At 43.7% G+C, this 21,204-nt stretch overlaps 2 protein-coding genes across 5 annotated transcripts in view; both read right to left on the reverse strand.

Moving 5' to 3' along the window:
- Positions 1 to 5,078: 5,078 nt before the first annotated feature.
- Positions 5,079 to 13,805, reverse strand: ERI1 (exoribonuclease 1). Of its 4 annotated transcripts, XM_088057027.1 has the most exons (8): positions 13,697 to 13,805; positions 12,844 to 13,019; positions 10,572 to 10,782; positions 9,137 to 9,220; positions 8,358 to 8,467; positions 7,173 to 7,287; positions 6,712 to 6,773; positions 5,790 to 5,970 (listed from the first exon to the last, which is right to left on the reverse strand). In XM_088057027.1, exons 1-8 carry the CDS (start codon positions 13,769 to 13,771, stop codon positions 5,919 to 5,921), a joined length of 885 nt encoding a protein of 294 aa, XP_087913153.1. In that variant the 5' UTR covers positions 13,772 to 13,805; the 3' UTR covers positions 5,790 to 5,918. The 4 variants fall into 4 exon arrangements, with proteins under 4 accessions (XP_005517603.2, XP_087913152.1, XP_014114881.2 ...); XM_005517546.3 differs by lacking the exon at positions 6,712 to 6,773 and having other exon boundaries at positions 5,079 to 5,970; XM_088057026.1 differs by lacking the exons at positions 6,712 to 6,773; positions 13,697 to 13,805 and adding an exon at positions 13,247 to 13,335 and having other exon boundaries at positions 5,079 to 5,970.
- Positions 13,806 to 15,776: 1,971 nt separating this feature from the next.
- Positions 15,777 to 21,204, reverse strand: part of MFHAS1 (multifunctional ROCO family signaling regulator 1) — a 34,978-nt gene continuing 29,550 nt past the window's right edge. The window contains exons 3-4 of the mRNA XM_014263003.2: positions 19,508 to 19,947; positions 15,777 to 17,993 (exon numbers count right to left, since the gene is read on the reverse strand). Of these exons, the coding sequence (XP_014118478.2) occupies positions 19,944 to 19,947 (4 nt within the window). The 3' untranslated portion in view covers positions 15,777 to 17,993; positions 19,508 to 19,943. The remainder of the gene's footprint in view (positions 17,994 to 19,507; positions 19,948 to 21,204) is intronic.

The following is a 21,204-nucleotide window of genomic DNA, read 5'->3' on the forward strand; positions in this document are numbered from 1 at the left end:
AGCTCTATATCCTTGAGCATGACTACCTTGGTTCAAGACAGAAATTTCATCCAGTATGACACATCTGCTGCAACATCTATGGAAATGTTTCACGCACAGGACTATGAGCCAAGTACAAAGGAGGTCATTCACTCTCTGCCAAACCATCTCCCTAAACAACAAAACATCCCGTGTCTATGTCAGTCAGTATCCACCAAGGTGAGGCAGGTCTCATGGCTGGAGGACAGCATGGCAGCATTTCTTTTTTCTTAGCCTGAAACTGAGCTAAATCATAGGCTTTTACAATTATGTTTTCATAGTGAAAGAGCATTCATTTTGGGGACATCATCTCCCAGACTAGCCTGGAAGAAAACTTCCTCCTGTTATGTTAAAATCATATGTAGATCTCTTCACCTTCCCAATCCCTCAAATACATGGTTTTAAAGATTTTTCTAAGTTTAAAAATACCATTTTCCTCTTTCAAGGCCAATACAAAGTTTTCCATGCTTGAAAACTAATGACAATGATCAGAAAAATCAAAGGTCTTTGAACAGGTTAACTTTCAGAATCTAGTAAAGTGTCATGCTACCTCCTCCACATGATGCTACACTTACCAATGCAGCTCTAGTGTGGAAACAAATACCAATCAGACAAATACCCATCACACATCTAATTTAATTGTCATTTAATTTCAAAATGACCCTGTCCTTCCCATGATTTTTAATCTCTAACAGAGGCAGCACCTCCGGCGATGTGCACATGATAGAATGCATGAATGAAAGCACCATTAAACCATGAGAATTGGCCACAAGCTGTTTGCCATGACATGTGAAGGAAGCCAATAGATTCTCCATTTACTTATACTGTCTTCCCTACTGTTGGTGTCTGCTAAATGGCTGCAGCAGCATTCAGGAGCCCCAACACTGCACTCCACAAGGCAGCAGTCCCTGATCTGATAAAGGTTCTGTAAGATCTGTTCATAACAGCGAAGCCAGCAGTGCAGACAGGATTACAGCAGAGAGTACAGCTGCTTCCAGACATGGCTTGTTAGAAAATCAGTACGGGCAGGGTCAGAGAAGGACTATTTCATGTATCCAAAGCAAACAAGGAGTGAACCAGCACATTTCAGACAAGCCAGCCCCCAAAACCAGCAAACGTGAAGTTTTTGAGAAGGGTCCAAAGAAGAAATGCCTATATGACTCTGCAGATTAACAGGGGGAAAACAAAGCATCAGTATAGCTGAAGAAAACGGCTCCCAGAGATCTGCAGCACACTAACAGATAGGCTTTGCAGGCACCACTGCAATTCCCTCCAATGCAGGAAGCCTGATTTCTGTTTCAGCTGTGCCCCTCCCAGGCTTCTCAGCTCAAATAAATGCTCCTTATCTTTAGGTCTGTCTGTTTACTGAAGTCTGCCGAGAGTGGTGTGACCCAGATTGTGCTTAAATACAGCCAAGCTCAGCACAGTAGCAGCCACTCACGCTCTCTGGACATGGTGCTTAGCATCTCAAAGAGCCTGTTGTCAAAGTTCAGCTGTCTCAAAAGTTCAGACTATATGGACAGGTAATATCTGGCCTAGACTGCCTAGATCAACTGGTAAAATGTCACTTCTCACTTATTTTTACTCTTCTGTCATCTTAGTCCCTATATGCATGAATGGAAATGAATCACAAATGTAGGAGTGTTTTCAAGTGAGCAAAGAGGGCACACTGACTCTCACAGCTGGCTGCTACACCTGCCTCTAAATTACATATAAAGCACTTTCATGCTGCAGAGTGGAAGTATTCAACTACTTATCAGTTCAAGCCAGGAATTAATATGAAATAAATCTTGCTCGTCATGGGATTCTCTGGGAAGGAGTGTCATGCTTCACAGCCCAGGTCCTGCATGCCACTCCAAACCTGAACACAACCACAATGAAGCAATTCCTGCTTATTGGGACATCTCTGGCTCATAGAGATCCATTTGGCTACATGTGCTTTTTAAAAACTAACATTGCTGAAATAGGGCACATAAACAAAGGAGGTCAGAATCACCTGCAAGTACTTTACCAATGCAAGACCACTACTACCATTCACTTCAAACAGCAAAACCTCATAATTAGCACCAGTTTAGCCAGGAAAGTAGGCAACCCCCCCGCCATGATATATCTGCAAGAGGCATCACAAGATTTACAATTAAGATGTGCAGTCATAACCACACCAAGTTAAGATCACAGGAGCAGGACATGGTGCTACCCATGGGCACTCCTGAACTGAGTGGCCACAAAGGAGACAGATGCCTGAGCCATGGAATCACATCCCTAATCAGAACACACCTAGAGGTCACCTCTGCCATAAAGAGGTGTTCAAGGTTTTGCTCATTCACTTGAAAAAGACTTTTTTTCCATATGGGGCCACCTTAGTGCAAAGCAGTTACACTTCCTTAGTTTAAAGAGCACATCCCTTATGCTGCTTCAGGTTTTCATCCTACAACACCAAGTCCTCCAATTTAAAAAGGGCAAAAGCCAGTCAGCATTGGAGGCTGTTGAATGTGAAAGGACTGAACTACAAGGAACCCAAGAGAAAAGCAACAGCTCGACCTCCAAAGCCTTGTCAGCATGCATACTTGCAGATCAGCGCCCCATTTTCTGTTGGAGGAAGGTGTTCTAGAACGAAGTGTTAGCCCGCTCCTAACCATGGCCCTGAGGCCAGAGCTCAGTACAAGGCAGAGCAGAAGCCTGTACTGACCACACCCATATCTCCGTTTGGGGAGTCCTCCTGGTGAGCTGTCACTGCCACCCCATGGGGCTGCCAAACATCAAGTCCTTGAAAGGAGGCTGGAATGGCCTTGGTTGCAGCAGAATGATTTCTATACATTTAGCCCATTTCAAAAGCCTGCAGTCAGTAACTGGGTCTCCTCTACCCTCCACATGTAAGACTTCCAATTTCTTTATAAAGGGCCTGTTGGTCACTATTAGAACACACACAGATCTTACCTGGCACAAACTTCTCTCCAGAAGAGACAAATGTTCATTAGTGGAGGAAAAGGAAAAGGAGGATTTAAAAACAGCCATGGGAAGTGTAGGGTGAGAGAAATGAGTGAAAAAAACACTGCTTTCTCAAGATCACCGAAGAACTGTCAAGGCCTGCAATGAAACACTGAGAACTCTCCAAAGGCATGAGAATGTAAGGTGAACTGAGGTTTTTACTTATTTCCACTGCTGAGAACAGCCCCCTCCTCATTGCAATGTTAATTTCCAACAAAATATGGAAACAACAAATACCTTGTTAGACCAAATTATTAAATTACCTTACTATCAGACAAGCCCAGGCAAAAGCAGTTTCTTTGGACAGCTGACCTGCTGTGAGTGGCCCCTGCAGCCACACCTCACAAGGGGTTAATGGGAGGCTATGAACTGTTGTGACCTCTCTTTCCCATTTGCACAGAGGCTGTTGCTCTTTAACCTGAGAAACCTTTTTTCCTAACATAACCCCAAGATTATGTGAATCCCTCTCACGTTCATATAAATGTATATATTAAGAAATCTACTTGAAAGCACTCATGCTGAAATTAGTCTGCAATCCCTTTGTTTAAAGTTGCTACTATTCCACAAATGCTGTCTGCAGTAGCAGTAGAATTGCTCAAGTACAGCTCCTGAAATGTGAAATAAAAAGCAACAACAGAACAAAGCCTCTAACTCGATCAACAAGGCAATCAATGTCTGCATGCTTTTTTTCTGCATAAAAAAGACTGGATTGTTTTTTACATAGTTGTCAATTCATTTTTCCAGCATAGGAAGACTCCTCTAATAAATTAAAATATTCATTACAGCAGATGCTCTTAGCAAGCTTCGTTGGATGAACAAATGAAATGAACCTGAAAAAACAGTTTGGCTGAACATCAGCATCACTGTTAAAATCACCAAACCATTTTTTTTTTTTTCCTCAAGTGCCTCCTTCCCCCGTGGCATGAAGTATCCAGGAAAATTTATCTCATTACTGAATGTTGTGAACTAGTCACATGCATGGGATTTAAGCCATCCAGCCATGGCAATGTTGCTGGTCCACTAGAGAAGACAAATCATGAGATCAGCTGATGCCAAGACCCCCAAGACTGCTGAAATCATCTCATGCTTTACAGACCAAATTCAGTACCTGACATGTTTAAAAATATGAAATTATTTTAATAAGTTTGTTTACATTTCAAACAAATCAGCAAACATTGTAAAAATTCACTTCATCTCAAAATCACAGAATCAAATATTCTGTGAAAATACTTACAGCTTACAGTTGGACATTAATTCAAGAGATAAAATAGTATCTGGAATGATTCCACCGATTTCTGCAGCTTATACATAAAATCATGTCAACCTACTCAAGCAGTAAACAGAAAACAATTATTATTTAACCCTTATCTCAAAATATCTTTTTGAAGTTATTTAGCAAAAATAAACAACTCTGTACGTACAATTACAACAGCTCTTATGCAACCTATAGTATAATCTGTAACAAATAAAAGTTTTTCATTTGACTGTGAGCCTGGTTCCAGACCTGTAAATAAAGACTAGTGATAAAGTCTCTGGCTGCCACCATGCCCAGGGGAGATCTGCTGAACTAGACTCAATTTTGTCACAGAAACTTGCACAACAATAATTCAGACACAAAAAAAAAAGAGTAGATTACCGTGGTACTTCAGAAAAAGAGGATACTACAGTTGCTACACTGAAAAGTAGGTATATAAAAATTTGTACAAAATATAGGCTGACAGATAAATGGTATTTTAGGAGAAAGCATTTAGAGATTTGTATTTTACCTTGTGAAAATCCATCAAGTAGATGGCTACAAAAGGAAAAACAACAGTAAAGTTCAACAGTACTCTACAAGAGAACAACTAGCTGCTTTCAGGAAAAAAAAAACCAAAAAAACAAAACCATAAAACATCCAGGGATGTTTTGAACTTACTTTTACTTCATTCATTTTTAAGACCAAATGGTAGACGGTGTCTAAAAACAACATTAAATGAAGGGCAGCTATGCAGGAATAGGAGATGGGATCCTTAAAGTGAAAATCTGCAGAACCTTCTCTTTTGAAACACAGGTTAGGAAAAATACCATCATACTACGTTAATGAAATTTTTATTCAATACCCAACTCTTCCATTTGATGGGGAAGCAGCCAAACATATCCCTTAAAGAAGAACCCCAAACAACAGTATTCCTCTACGGCTTTAGAGCTGATGAATGCACACCCATTTCTCCTAAACTTTGTAAAAAACCAAAAAAATTGGTAGGAACCCTTAGCAGAGTGCCTTATCAGGAAGGGCCAGCCCAACCACTGCTCTTTCAGTTCTTCCAGGAATGGCTTATTTGTGTGCAATGAATAAGCAGATGCTAGGTATCATTGGAATACATCAGTGAACAAATACTGCCCACAGGCTGAGGTGGAACAGCGGCACACAGGCCCAATCCCTCTTAGCAGGTGTTCAAATGACACGTTCTTAAAAGCTTAACACTTTGTGTGGATTCCAGATATCAACCTCACTGCTAGCAAAGTTGGAAACAACAGAAGTCATCAGTACAAAAAGAAATTGCTGTAACAGGCTTCAAAGAACAAACAGCTTCCACGCTCCTCTTTATTTCAACAGAGATGATTAGTTAAGGTGCTTTAGGATTCTGCATGGCAGACAAGCTGGCAGAGGTGGCCATTTAATAAGCTCTGGAGTCTTTAGCGGGTATCTGAGGGCAGCTCCCGAGGCAGAACCCTGAACTGCTAGTTTCTGTAGCGGGGCATCTGTGGAGCAGGGGCTCCCTCTAAGGGGACTGAGGAGGAGACTGTCATCAGCTGTCCACCGTGAATTCTCTCATTCACCCGCAGGTCACAGCCATCCTGCAGCATCCTTATAGCTATCCTTGCAATGTTTTTAGAGTCATCAAGTCCACTGTGAGGTCTCCCATCATAATTCATGCCCAGATTTTCAAGCATGATTGCCAACTTGGTCTGGTTCCTAGGAACCTGATGGGAGAAAGCAAGTAACATTCAAGGATTAGGTTCAGTACCAAGTCTTTTTAATCTAACACGGGCAGTAGAAACACATGCAGATTTTAAGCCAACTTAAGTCACTTATTACTTTCATGTTGCCTTCTGTCAGATCACTAACCACTGAACTTCAAAGCACCTTGGTGAGACAGACACTCTCATTTTTACAGAGGAGACACAGTCAACAGGAGTTTGTCTAGACCTGGGATCTTGTCAAGAGCCTCTTACCAGCACCAGCTTGAGATACACTTGTGCTGGCAAGGGTGGAAGCCATGGGCTAGGTAAGTTTAACAATCTTTATAAAAAACAAATTACCATCCCCCCCAGTGGCATTGCAGAGGGAATCCGAGTTTGGTTTTCCTTTTAAATTCTAAGTGATTAAAGAAGAACCAGGCTTCTCATTCTCACTGACATCAAGCTCCTGAATGCCTTCAACCTTCACAGGATCTGATCAGCAACACTTACAGCAACCCTGTAATATTTGCCCAATACAAAGTAAAGCTCTTCCTGTATTAAATGTCAATCTCTCTTTTATCTAGAGGTTACATTTAGTATGAAAAAGCCTTTCAAAAGGAGACCATTAGCTAGGCTGAAATCCCTTTCAAAAGAAGTATTTTAGTGTAGACTGATTGGGAATTTGTTAGAATCTCCAATAACTCATTTTAGGGTAGTCTGACAGAAAGCAACTATAAGGTTCAGCACTGAACTCGGTATTACCTTTCTCTTGACAATTTGATTCCACTGTAGATACATCCTAATCTTTCTCTGTCCCCATTACACTGTCAAAAGTCAAGATTATATGAGGGTAGTGGTGAAAATTAATTTTTGTAGTGTATTGCATGAAAACAGGAAAAAAATATTGAAAAATCAAGACAGTCTTTTCAGCTGAACTACTTCAAGATATACTAGTCTTCTTAGATCAAGTGTAACATTTTTAGATAATCCTTCAAGGAACACAACCTGACTTTTAAAAACAAGATTAAAATCAAAATGCAGTAGATTATATGATCTTCAATTAGTGAAGTGAGATCTGCACATGAAACACACTTGAAAACCAGGCACCAGGCAACTAGTTGTACTGTAATTTTACACTACACAAGTAGAGATGACAAGCACAACAGGACATTCTAGACTTTTAAACCAAATTTTCCCATAAAGAAACAGCAATTTGTACAAACCTTGTAGAAATTCCCATATGATTTGCGAATATTGATCCACTTTTTGGCAAAAGAAGGGTATTTGATACGGCTAATACGGCACTGGATGTTCAAAAATTTACTCATATCCCAAGATCTTAGAAAGTCAAAAGAGGAAAACATTAGTCATATATAATCCTGTGTTCTACATATTGCACAGCTGTGGAACTAAAAGCTGTCTTGTCTCTGGTGATCAGCAGAAGGAAAACAATTTACGAAAAGCTCGTTTGCTATAGTAACGGTAAAGAATTTTTTTATATGAATTTCTTAATACTGGGGAAAAAAATACTGTCAGGAGCAAGACTTTCACCAGGATGGTTTCCAGGTCCAAAATGGTTAAGACAAAAAATAGCACACCAACTACTCTACCTACCACATCAACATTGAAAACTGCCAATAAACTAGATGATTACATGATCTTTGGGGAAGAAAGCAACACCTTAAATCTTCCTGATTATTTGGGTATGCATTTATCTCTACTTCAGGCAGGTTATTGAAACTAGACTGCACCTAGTTTTATGAGAAACCAGATCTCTATGAAAATATGAAGAAATTATAATCTTATTTATTTAGCAGCCTGCCTTCCTGAAGGGAACCACCCCAATAAGTTTGTAAGCTGCAAGCTAAAGTAAAGCTTTTTTCTCTCATCTCTTCTAGCTACCTATGCAGTCTTACCTATACAACAGAGATTTCAATGCACCTTTTTTCCTTAAGGAGTTTCACTGAGGGGATTCCTCTCAAGAGGAATTCCAGAGACATTTAAGCCCAGTAATATAACCAGTCTTGCATCAGCTTTGCTTCAGCATTTTCTTTTTTTAAATTCACTGTTGCTTCCAAAGATAGCAATGTAATTACAGGTTAAAAATTAAAAATTGCAGTGTTATTTTCAGGTATCGTGTGCTAGATATAAATGGAGAATTACAGCAACAACAAAGTCTTCAGCATCACTCTGTTGCATACAGACCACTAGGAAAGAAACGGCGCCATCTGATGGATTTAAGCTTCATTTTGAATAGTTCAGTTCAGCTTTACCAATTTTACAAAAAGCTTCAATTAAAATAAAACCAGCAAAATGGCAGTGTCCTGATCCATCTTAGCAATGCTCTCACAAATATTAAACATGGTTTTGCAGTTTTAGATTGTGTTGAAGGCTGCATAAGGACATACCCGTCGGTCAACATGCAATAGCTGTACTTTGTTCCCAGTTCTCGTTGTCTCATCCACTCTATGACATTCTGCAGAACTTGAGGAAAAATATCAGCTTTATCAACAATGTCCTTAGAGAAAAACAAAACAAAACAAAAACCAATAAAGTAAGGAAAACTTTTTCAGAAAAAAAACCCTCAGCATTAAATGTATAAATTGTATTGGTATATGGGCAATTAAAAAGTTGGCTTCATCAAAATCTTTACCAAAGCAGATTACATGTTAACAGATGACTGGACAGGTTCTTCTATACTGAAAAAATAGCACCACAAAAGGACCACTACAAGAGCCAACCTCCTAATAGCTTCTGTAAAGGTAACAAGGTTAGACAGCAGTTGAACTTGGATTAAAACCTTTGAGGTTGTTTCCCAGGCTCCATCTTAAGTCACTTATCACAAGCCATTGCCATCCTAAGACTCTAAACTCTTCAGAATAAAGATCTTAGGAGAGGAACTGATGCAATTCAAAAGGTGCTTTGCTCTACTTTTTTTCTCTATTTAATCTGAAGATTAAATTTCTCCACATGAATTAAAAAGAGAATACTTTTCCCCACAAAATGACCAATTTAGTGAAATCAGCTTTGTGATAATTGGAAGAGGGGAAAAAACAAGGAATAAGAGAATAGGCCTTAGAGAAAAATAACCATGAAGGACTACCATTTCAGGTTACCAGTCTGAAAACATCAACACCACATCCCTTTTTCACCTGTTTCTCCCTGAAGAAACGAAAGTGCAAATTACCTGGGTTATTCCTGTCAGACTGATGCAGAAGTCTGAAAGCTTGGGATTAATCTCTGGCTTCACGTATTGCTGAAAGGTATCCTCCTGTAACAGGAGAATCGATCACTCAGCTGCAGCACACTATGCAGCCTGCAAGGCAACTTCTCTGGCTCACCTGCAGCCCAAAGGCAACAGCAGCTACTTGTCCTGCTGCAGGTAAAAAAGGAGTGTGCACCTCCTGAGCCAGTATGAGCCTCCTGACTGGCCATCATCAGATTCCTAATGGGACAGAGAGCTTTCCAACCAGAACATGGCCTTCCTCTCAGCCACTAGGCACCAAAGAGTGGGAATGTGGATTTAAGAGGGAAAAAGGACAGACTGCAAAAAAGCAGAGAATTTGGGAAGAGTGAGGGGCAGGTAAGAAGAAGTGAAAGGCATGAGAAAAGCCTTATGTTTTTTAGGTGGTATCTCTAAAGGTTCACCTGCAGTTCAAAGAAAGTAACCAGCCGCACACCTCAGAAGCCTCAGGCAAGTCCTACACCTCTGGATGCCAGCCAGGCAAACAAAATCTCACTCTGGAAAGCTGAGCAATACAAGAGTGAAGACTGAAGGCAATTTCATGGAAAAAAGAAAGCCCCAAATCCCTGCTGTTACACAAAACCTTTTGGACAGACAAAAAAGACATTCTAAGAGCAATAAAAACAATCCTGGTAATCTGCACAATCCTTTTTCTGCAGTTAAGTCATACATGCAGCTACACTTTATTGTAGAGTCACAATGATTACTGAAAATCCTCTTCCCATTAAGAGGTTTTCATACATGAACCATTAGTCAGAGGTGTGTGCACATCCTCTGTTTCAATGGGTCACTCAATTTCAGTTAGGCAGCAGGTAGTTTATCCTAAAAGAAAGCTGTACTGGAACAGAGCACTCGAGGCTACCAAATGCCTGCTATATATGTCTAAAATTGGGTTACACAGCTGTCAGTCTGTTGGGTACAATGTGGAAACAGCTGAGCCTGACAAGAAGTGGAGTTCACTCAATCTCACTTTCTAGACTTCTGCATTAGTGTCTTCTACACTGCCTCACACACCACCACAGAAATTGATCATTTTTTGATTGTGATGAATCCCTTGAGTCCTAGAAATAGATCTGTGGGCCTTAAAGCAGGGAAAGAAAGGGCAGGTGGGAACACACATGGACAACTGAGAAACTCCTATCAATACAGGGAGTTGACTGCAGGAGAATGATCTACTTGGATGATCATTTGGAAAACGGTTTCAGAGGAGAAAGTTTTGTTTGTACTTAAGGGGCACAGAGGGTAAGCCTTTATGAAAAAAAAGTATGCTATTTTTAATGAAGTTCAACATCTGCTTAAAAGCAGACTTTCTAGACTTTCTGATGCAAACAAGTTACTTCAAAGAACAGCATACCAACACAGTCATTAGATCACTTACTATTTCCAGGGTACGCGTGTTTACTAAGACAACAGGAAATTCAATTATTTCATGTACAAATTCAGGTGGGTTTCCTTCTTCACACGTTGCTTCAAAGTCAACAACACAGATGTAGTCATAGCAGCTGTCTCCACTAATGTGCTCCTTCTGCATCAGCTTCTGTTTCTTATAATAGTTTTTCAATCTCTTTTTCAGTACATCTTTCACTCCTCTAAAGAAACAGGAAAAGGGACAAAGATCACACTCTTGTTTAATTATTTCATTGTTAAAAACTGAAGCTATATTTAACAAGTTCAATATTTAACAACCTCATTTTGAACACCAGCACCTGTGAAATCTGAATTCCATTTTATCATAGAGGAGCATTATCCCCATTATCTACCCTAAATTATATCCCATTTTCTGGGATATCACAGAGGCTGTGATACTCCCCACAATACAATACCAGGGACAGACTGGGAAGCATGGCACAGAGACACTCTGCAGTCACTGCTACATCAGCAAGACTTGGTATCCAAATCCTTTCCAAAGCTCCAATCTTTGTAGGTTACTCCTGGTTGACCTCTGGCCCTTCAAGATATACTGCTTCACCTTATTCCCCTGTGCCCTCTATATGAAGTGATTCATGCCTGAAGCCTTTCTGCATCAGTGGCATAGATAACACAGAATCCATCTTAAATGTCCACATTTTACATTTTTCTCAATTTAAATTTAAAATTGAGCTTGATTCACTCAAAGTATTTGAGATTTCAGTTGTCAGAAAAACCTCCTGGTCAAGACCCTGCTTTTCAGGAGGTTTGTGGCTACAAATAAATTAATATAGCAAGCAATTAAAGTAACTTACTCTATCCTTTTAATACAAACATTATAATGTATAAGTGCATACGCCAGTATTGCCATGTACCAAAACCAGAGCTGAATAAATGAGGATAATTTCACCTTCCAAGGAAGTTATTTTCAAAATTATTCATTGCAAATGAAATCAGAGAAGCTGTAAGAGATATGCATAGCAAATGGTATTATCAGAAAAGGAGCCCACTGATCCACAAAGAAGAACTAAAATCAAACTAGTATTTGAGTTGCATTTGAGAACATCAGCTGCTTCTGCAGAGATAACTCATCTTCACTCTGGTTTATTGATCTAGTTTAAGTCAATGACCATTAAAAGCTGAGACAGTATGGGAGCTGATGGAGGGCGAAATTACCTCTTTCTTCACCAAACTTATAAAAAAATTTGAAAATAGGAAAGGACATTCTGTGATAATCTGCTCAATTCTCTACATTAGAACTGATGCACCATTTTTTTACAGGTAAGACATATTCTGACTTGACTTATTTGAATATATTGACAAAAAAAGCCTAGCTTGGGTAAAAGAGAAATTTTAAGCTTTCAGCATCTACAACTAAAATAAAAAACTCAAATAGAAAACTTACAGCCTAAGAAAATGCCACAAATACATCATAAACTGTTTGAATTCTGCTTTCAATTTCTAAATCAGAGCAACTGCTAAACAGCTATAGAAATCTAATGTTTTACCAAAAATTTTCTCAAGTAATGATGTTTTCCTCATGAGGCACTAAATTAATTTAACCAACAAACTCCCCACCACTACTTCCTCATTCCTGCTGCCTACAGAAACACAGTTTATTTTTCTCAGCTGACCTTCTTCACAATAGCTCAAGTTTGCCTGGTCACAGAATTTTTAGTCTTGCAGGTCGTTTCCAGTACAGCAAGAACTACACTATACCCCCTTGCCTCTGCCCCAGTGAGCACAAATCCAGTTTATAATAGATAAATTTTTCACATTTTCCTAGCACGTGTATTCAGAGTAGCAAACTCTTCATCTAAAGGTACTTATCCTCTGCATTGATAAAATCCTGAGCCCCATCACCAGAATCTGTAGCAAGTATCAAATCTGTACTAGTACAGTAAGTAAAAATATGGATATTCTGAAGCAAATTGCTATAGGATGAAAGTCTGCAGCACCACCTGAGAACCACTGCAGTTCTTCTTTCCCCCTTGACCAAAAAGTGATGAGAAGTACCTTACATTTACGTATTCTTTCATTTCTTTGGGGTGCCAGTTGAGCCAGCACACATTAAGCAGTATGCATCAATCCTGCAACAAAAGCTGCAACAAGATTGCACGTAAAACAATTGGTGTCTGGTGCTGTGTCTGCTTTTCACTTTGTGCTGAGTTTTTAAAATTTAAAATAATCATCCCTCCTGACTCTACTGCTCTCAAAGATAAATCAACATGTTTCCAAATAACCTGGTTTCAAGCTTGAACTCTGCGAGTTTACTTCTGAGCTCTTCTCTGGTCATTCTGTTGATATAACCATTAGTTATAGCAATTTCTTTGTAAATCGGATCACTGAAGTCATTTGAACTGGCAGCAGAAGTTTTGTCATTAGTTTCTTCATCACTGATCCTACAATGTTGCCTACCCTAGAAGAAAGAGAAATCAGGAAGTCGGTTAAGAAGGTCAAAACAAGATGCTTGAGCATTGCACAGATCGTTTTGTCACCAGAACGCAGTAAAGCATCACACTGTTACACCTGTGATCAAACTGAGTGAACTAGCTTATAGATAGGTAAGAGAATCAATACTGAAGCCTGCTCTGAAACACTCTTTTCCTAAACAGCAACAAACAGAATAAAGGGATGCTAATGTACATGTCTTGAGCCATGTCGAACAGCAGCTCTCAGTGACAAAACTTGGATACGCATCCTAATCTCAACAGAAAGAGTTCTCTGGTGCAAACGGGCAGAGCCTTCACGAGCTGCGAGATTTCTCTCGATGCCTGAATTAACCAGAACCCACACGGACTGTGACACGCGGGCCGGTGCCCAATAAGTGCAAGATAAACAAAGCAATAAACCAGCAGGGAGAACTACGGGCACTTCGGCTCCCGACCGCTACTTAAGGCCTTCATGGGGCGCGCACACGGCGCGGCCTCGGGCGGGCCCGCGGCACCGGCAGCGCCCCTCGGGAGGGCGAGCCCCGGCAGGGCCGGGCAGGACCGAGGCCCGAGGCGGGCGGGCAGCCGAGCAGCCCAGGACGAGCGGGAGCGGGGCCGCGGCCTCGGGCCAGCACCGCCCGGCCGCACCGCCCCGCGCACTCACCGGCGGGCAGGCTGCGGGAGCGGCCGCCGCCTCATCCCGGGCGGTCTGCGGGCGGTTCTCTTTCTGCTCCTCCATGGCGGCGGCGGCGGGGGCGGCGGCGGCGGGAACGGCGGCCCGTCGGGGGCGGGAGAGCGCGGAGCCCGCCCCTGGGCGGAGCAACGGCCCTGCCACCGCCGCCGCCGCGCTGCTGCCGCTCCGTGAGACATGGGCAGCTCCGGCTGCGGCTCCCGGCCTCGCCTTCCCCGGCATCGAACGCTGCGGTGGGCACGTGCCACGCCTCACCCCCCGCTGTCCCGGCAGCCCTCGGCCCTGCCCCTCTGCAGCGGCACCGCCGCCTCCTGCGCCTGCCTCAGCCCTCCGGGCTTCTGCCCTGCAGGCCCCCCGCGCTTTGGGTCACGGCAGCTCTCTGGAAGCTCTCTCCGTGTTACGGGAAACGCACACTGGGCAGGCACCTCATTGATGTCCTCCGTCCTCCTTCTTATGGCACTGACTTTGCTCAGAGCACCCGAAACACGGATCTGGGACACCCGTGCCTTGTTGGGTGCCAGGTCACAGCCAGAATCCCCTCCTGCCAGGGAATCTGCCGTGCCTGCTATTCCCCATATCCCTCAATCCACAGTCAACAAAGAGGGTGAGGTGGGTGGCACAAGACATGTAAAGCTCTCTGGATCTTCTTAGCCAGGAGGTGAAGGCAAAGCGATGAAGCCTCTGTCCATCACGTGTCAGTTTATTTTCCGCTGGTGCTTCCCACAGTGCTGAAATGCAGTCCAGTATCCCTCAGTGATGGAGGTGGATATGTATTGGCAAATAATGCAACCATACCAATACTTCCACATCTGCCAGAAACTAAACAGCCCAGAATCTTCTCTCTGCTCTGTTGTGCCTCAGCCCCCTGCACCCACCCCCAGTCGGGCCTCCTGTCTCACTCTGGCACACCAGCACCTCCTTGCAGATGCTGACATCCCTAGACCTCTGTGCAGCATTTGCCATCCTCAGTGGGTGTGCCACAGAGGTCCATCTCGTCTTCTCCATAGAGGGATGACAGAAGTGAGATCACACACAAGTGCTTGGGGCTATGCGCACCTCCTGGTTTTGGCTGGGATAGTTCGCTTTCTTAGAGGCTGCTGCAGAGCTGCGTTTTTTAAATTTAATATGAGGATATTGTGGATAATACACTGATGATTCAGTTTTTGCTCAGAAGTGCCCACTCTAAGTCAAGTCCTTTCAGTTTCTCATACTTGGCCAGTGAGAAAGTGCACATGCTGGAAGGAAGCACAGTCAGGACAGCTGACCTGAACTGGGCAAAGGATATTCCATACCATGGAATATTGTGCCCAGTATACAAATAGAGGGGAGGAGGAGGAGTTGACTGGGATTTGCTGATGCTCATCCCCCATCACTGGGGGAGGGACTAGGCATCAGTGAATGGTCAGCAACTGTATTGTGCGTCACTCATCTTTTTTGGGTTTTCTTCCTCTCTCTTTCATTGCAATTACTATCATTAGTATTATTATATTTACTTTACTTCCATTATTAAACTGCTTTTAACCCATGGGTTTTACTTTTTTTCCTATTTTCCTTCCCACCTGGAGGTGGTGGTGAGTGAGCAGCTGTGATGATGCTTAGTTTCCAGAGGGGGTTTAACTGCAGCAGTGGGAAGGGATTTGCTCCCATTTTTAATTCATCCTCCTGGTGCTGCCACAAATGCCCCTCCTGCCAAGCAGAGGACTGCCTACCTTACAACTCTGCCTCCAAAACCTGCTCTGAACATGAGCAGGGAACCAAGCTTTCCATGAATGTAAACAGCATTACCAATGAGAACCACTGAGCTGGCCTCCCAAACCCAAAAAATACCTTAAAAGGCAGTGGGGAAAAAAGCTGTTTCCCAGAAATCACCTGCCTTGCTAGAATGGGCAGTGGTTCACAGGTACTAAATAAGGGTCTCCATGCTCATATTCACTCAGTGGCAAATCTCTTTGTGACTTTGCTACAGCACAGATCTACAGCTAGGTGCAGACCCTTCCAGAGCTAGAGGCCAAGGAGGCACTGCAAGAGGAAAAACAAATCACACAGCCAGGACTCTCCTGGAGATTGAGATCACCTTTATTTTCAGTTATTTTGGCGAGGATGTGTGGGCGAGTGTGGGTGTGGTGCATGTATGTCTGGGCATGCATGTGTGTGTGCGCAGAGTCCTGCCCAGTGATGTAGATTATATGAATACCTGCAATTACAGTCCATGAACTGAGCCATGAAGCGTGTGATGAGTGCTACACTGAGGCCCACTTGCTCGCCTCTTCTTGTGCTTACTGCAGTGCAGCATCTCCACTTCCCGGCACTGCTGTTCCAAGGATGCCAGCCCAAGATCCCATCCAACGGGCATGAGAGGAACTGAGCTCCGGGATCTGGCTCTGCATGAGTGAGCCAGTGGATTTTCATCTCACTTAGTGAGTTCCTAAGTAACATTTGCAGTTCCCTTTGACACAACCGTATCTAACTCCTCACAGTGAGGAGCCTCAACTGCTTTGACAAATTTTAACTGCCTCAGGGGTACAATGGGGAAGAGAACAGGGACCCCACGTAAGCTCCAGTGCTACAGCACAGCCAAGCACATCTTGAGTTCCTGGGAAAGCAGCACCCAAATACACTACTGAGTTTTTACAGCCACCATGAAACTGGCACGGGGGATGCTGCAAGGGAGATGACCCATGCTTCTGCAGCCCCCAGTCTCTTCCATCTGATCTGAAAGACCATAAGGCAGGGTAAATCCCAAACTAGGCTCTATTTCAGTTTAACCTTTTAAAGCTGAATTCCCCAAGCTCAGAGCAGAGACAATGCAGAAAAAACAGCACTGCCATGAAAGGAGACTAGTCAAAGGCACCCTGGCCTTGTGGCAGACTGGAAACCATCTTCTCTGACGTTTTTGCTTATAGCACAGTTAAAACAGAGGTGTCCCATCACCCAGGACCCTCTGCAGCTGCCAGAAGTCTCCAAGTACTCCTGTAAGCCCTAAAATTACCTAGATGTGCAGTATCACCCTTTGGGCTTACTCCCACTCACCTCTACATATTTGTATGCTGCTTAGGGACATGCAATTCCTTACATTACACAGACCCAGAAGAAGGCCAAGCTGCTATCCTGGGAGTTTCAATTGGACGGATGCAGGTTTGAATCCCAGGTTTTGCTTCAGAGCGTTACACAAGGTACTCCAGGACATCTTCCATCTGCTGAAAGTCCTGGAGTTCAAAGCTCACTAGGCTCTGCTTCCAAACCTGTCTGAACCAGTTTCAGCAGGAAATCAAAAACCGGTCAAGCAAGGGGTCTGCAAACCAATAAGCAAAACCAGTACAATCATCTTGAGTGAAGTAGGCATCTAGGAGATAGAGTAACCAGGAGATTCTCCTGCTATTCCAGAGGAGTTAAATTCCTTGTCAGCTCCACAGGGAGACAGCTGATGCCCCAGTCCTTTCTCACCTCTTTATAATACATCTTCAGTAAAGGCTGCAGAGTGCTCCACAGAGGCCTTAGTGATTTCTAACAGTTTGGCAACTCTCCAAGCAGGGACAAGAACAGGAACAAAATACACACTCTGAACTCAGGTATCTGCTGTTAGGGCACTGCATTCAAGCCCTCTTTCCTTGTGGCTTGATTCATGAAAAATGCCAGATCCTTCAGAAATACAGGGCCATCATCCCTGGGGCTCAGGGATATTAAGTGGGGTCTGAGGCAGCAGCTCAGCAAAGGGACACTGTATGAGGATCCCAGGGTGCATCCTTAAAAGACAGTGACAGCAAAATCAAAAGTACTATGAGCCGCTTGGTTTGGTTCTCCTGCATCACTCTCCCACCTGGCAACTGCAAAGGGGAGATGTTTCTGAACTGCATAGAAAATTAAATGGCTTTTGCATATTAAAAAAATTTGGATGAAAACACAGTTACAGCAGTTACTAAACAGCGGGTGGATGAGCAATCACCGTTTTGTATTAAATAGACCCAACTAGATTGATCTCCATACTGCCACGCTCCCGGCATTACGGCTTCAGTGCACAGCAGCAACCTGAGTGCCTGCAAAGGCCAGGGAATGCTCCCATGGAGGTGGCACACCCCGGCAGGAGGGTGCGGTCCCAAGGAGCAGGCTGTATGATGTCTGCTCTGTCCTCTCACTCCTTCAAAGCTCACGCATCCCAGACCAGATGGGCACACTGGGAAACAGGCCTCCGGCTGGAAAAGGATTCCAGTTTGTGGTTTCTTTACAATGTGGTTTCCACGCAACTTCACAGCAACAAATCGCTAGTTTCTTCCTATGGAGAACGGAAAGAGAGGTGAGTAGCAGCGAAACAGGAGGAGAAGACTGCCCAGCACAGGAGGTGACAGTAGGGAATGCTCTAACACAAGTTCTGCCTGTACCAGGCATGTTTCATGGGCAGCAGGACTCAGGACAAGGGAGTTTCCTAGCATTATTCCTGAGCACCATTCAAAGATCTCATCTCTCTTTCACCTCCTCCAGCCACCACAGACAATTTTGAGTCTCCAGTTTATCCACAGCAACACAGAATCAGAATCAATTAATGATTCCCACTGACCTAAGAAGGTTCATTGCCAAAGGCAGCAGGTCAACACATGAAATCTGAGCCCAAGCTACCCTCCCAAGCTGGAACGGTACCCCAGAGACAGGAAGCTGACTGAGCTGCCAGCTTTTATTTGGCAGCTTTTCCCCTTGAAGTAAGGTACATGGCTTGATTTCTTCTACCTGGCCTCTGGATCTCCTGCTGGAGAGGATTCTGCCCTCCTTTCCCAGCACTAAGTTCTTGCCAAAGGGAAGATTTACAGCCTTGCACATGAGACTGGCATATGAAGGATCAGAAACCAGGGGAATATCATCTGTGCAACAGCAGCAGGTCCCAACAGGACACATCACTGTCTTGCAATGGTTGCAGGCCTGGCCAGCTCACATCCTGGTGGGCACTGCCTGCTGACTTGTACCACCCATTGCAGGTCTGCTATCACAGCCCAAAGAATTAAGAGCTGTACATTAACACAAGTATTTTAAGTCCCTCATCTTGAAGCCCTCCCCCAGCATCTGATGAAGGGAACCTGGCTCTGGAAATGCCTGCCTCCTATTGATTTACACTTAATAAATATTTGCATGGAGCAGGACTCACACAGTACAGTTACCAGGGTTCAGCTGCAGGGCACAAACTAACAGTAACATCTTATAAGTCCTCAAAGCCACATAGCTGGGGGAGAAACCAGAACTTTGGTACCAGTGCTCAGCCTGCCCTTTCCCACATCTGGAGAGGGAAAATGGCTGCTCATGAAGCATGGCTGCCAGGGTCATCCCAAGGGGATCAGGATCAGTTTGTACCTCTCAGCCACACAGTGCTTCACCAGATCTCTGCACAAAGATGACTGGGTAGCTTTCCAGAAGGATGACCAAGAACTAGATTTTCAGTGCTCTAGTGAACACAATACATGGAGAGTACCACAATGGCAGTACCAGAGCATCCAGACATGGCAAACCAGCAGCTGTTCAGGGATAATTGTAACACTAGGGATAAGAAATAGCATGTGCCAGAGGCACACTGACTGCCCTTCTTTTGTCCCTGCATGATCAGAGCACATCCTCACCACTTCATGGCACAACATATGTGAACACACAGGGCAGGAAACGTTTCCCAGCCTGCTTCTCTGCCAGCCTCCGCTCAAGATTGCTGCATGGGACACAGCCAACTGTTTTGTGGTGGAGCAATTTTAAAGGCTTCACAGTACCAACCCACTCCCCGGCAAAGCCTTGGCCAACTGCCACAAAACTCACTTGTCCAGGAACAAATCCAGGGAATCCCGTTACAGCTCATTTCAAGAGACTTTCCTCCAAGCAGGTCTGAATTAAATGGGATACCAAGAACATTTTTACATTCATCATGAGATCCAAATGGGTTTTCAACACGTGATCAATGGGTCCACAGAAACCTATCCCCAGTGCTTTCCCTCCAGCCAGCAGCCCTGCTGTCTGCAGCAATCATTTTCCTTCATGCCTTGTCACCCCCAACCTCCAGATGACTTCATCCACTCCAGCCATGAGGCCCCCACCTGGGAGCTGCCCCTGCCCCACAGCATTTCTTTCAGGGTCCAAAGTCCAAAGTCCCATTGATCCCCGTCAGCATCAACTCCACAACTGGAAAGATGGGAGCACTGCAGAGCATCAGCCATATTCTGCCCGGTGGAAAACCTTTGGCACCAGCACTGATGATTTATCTGGAAGAGGAAAGGATAAAGAAAAAAATAATATAGCAAGGTTCATAGTGCTTGTGATGAATAACCTAAGACACATGATTTTCTCTAGGTTTCTAAATAGGGAGTGTGAAGTAAAGTAAAAGTAACACAGGCCTTTTTGAGAACACAAGTTTCCTGCCAGCAGAGTGACTGTGAAACTGGGACACAATTAACAGACATTGTGGAAGGCAGGCTAGAGGACAAGGAGGATAGGTGGCATAGCCTCCTTGTGCTCCACAGAGCAGACAGCACAGGACAACAAAAATGGCACCTGCAGGTTAGAAATGTGCTGTGCCAAGTAGACACACACAGGAGAACCAAATGAACATGCAGCAGTGACCTGTGGCTCAGTACCAGAGTAGATTTGTTTTCTGTCCAAGGTGGACACTTCAACCTCACCTTCACACACAGCTCAACAACCACCCATCGCTGAAGCTATTCTCTACCAGGAGTGGTATTTTGGAATGGGAGGGGACTGAACAGAGAGAACAGCATCTAAAGCTACTGTCAAGATGTTAAAGTGAAAGTAATAAGTATTCACATATAGCACAGCAGGAGACACCAGCAAGACACTCAGCTGCTTGTCTAAGCTCCCTATCAAATTCCCTTGTGCCGCTCCAATTACAACAGACCAGAATTTCTGTTTTTCTGGGAAACCCATGCATCAAAAAGCCAAGGCAGTGGCTGCTTTTGTGAGTGTTGTTCCACATTTTTCCCCACCACAATTCAGCTTTATTTTCCAGGCACATTCCCACTCTGTGAAGTACATATAGGCTATAGGTACACAAGAGGGCAGGGCTGCTGTCCAGGGGGACCTCACCAACTGGAGGACTGGACCAACAACAGTGCTGGAAAATTCAACAAGGACAATTGTATAACTGTACTCCTACAACAGGACAACCCCATGCACCACCATAGCCTGGAGTCCTGCTGGCTTGGGATGTGGTGGAAAACACAAGGCAGTAGAAGGAAAAGGAAAAGGAAAAGGAAAAGGAAAAGGAAAAGGAAAAGGAAAAGGAAAAGGAAAAGGAAAAGGAAAAGGAAAAGGAAAAGGAAAAGGAAAAGGAAAAGGAAAAGGAAAAGGAAAAGGAAAAGGAAAAGGAAAAGGAAAAGGAAAAGGAAAAGGAAAAGGAAAAGGAAAAGACTCAGATGGAACAAAAGGAAAGAAGTTCTGTCCCAGAATAAAGTCTAGAGAGGTGGTAGCACCTCCATCGTTGTCATCCAAGGATGACACCCTCA

Source organism: Pseudopodoces humilis, chromosome 6, assembly GCF_049639895.1.
Source record: "Pseudopodoces humilis isolate 2021_Gansu_Grassland_sample_001 chromosome 6, ASM4963989v1, whole genome shotgun sequence".
Classification (NCBI taxonomy): domain Eukaryota; kingdom Metazoa; phylum Chordata; class Aves; order Passeriformes; family Paridae; genus Pseudopodoces; species Pseudopodoces humilis.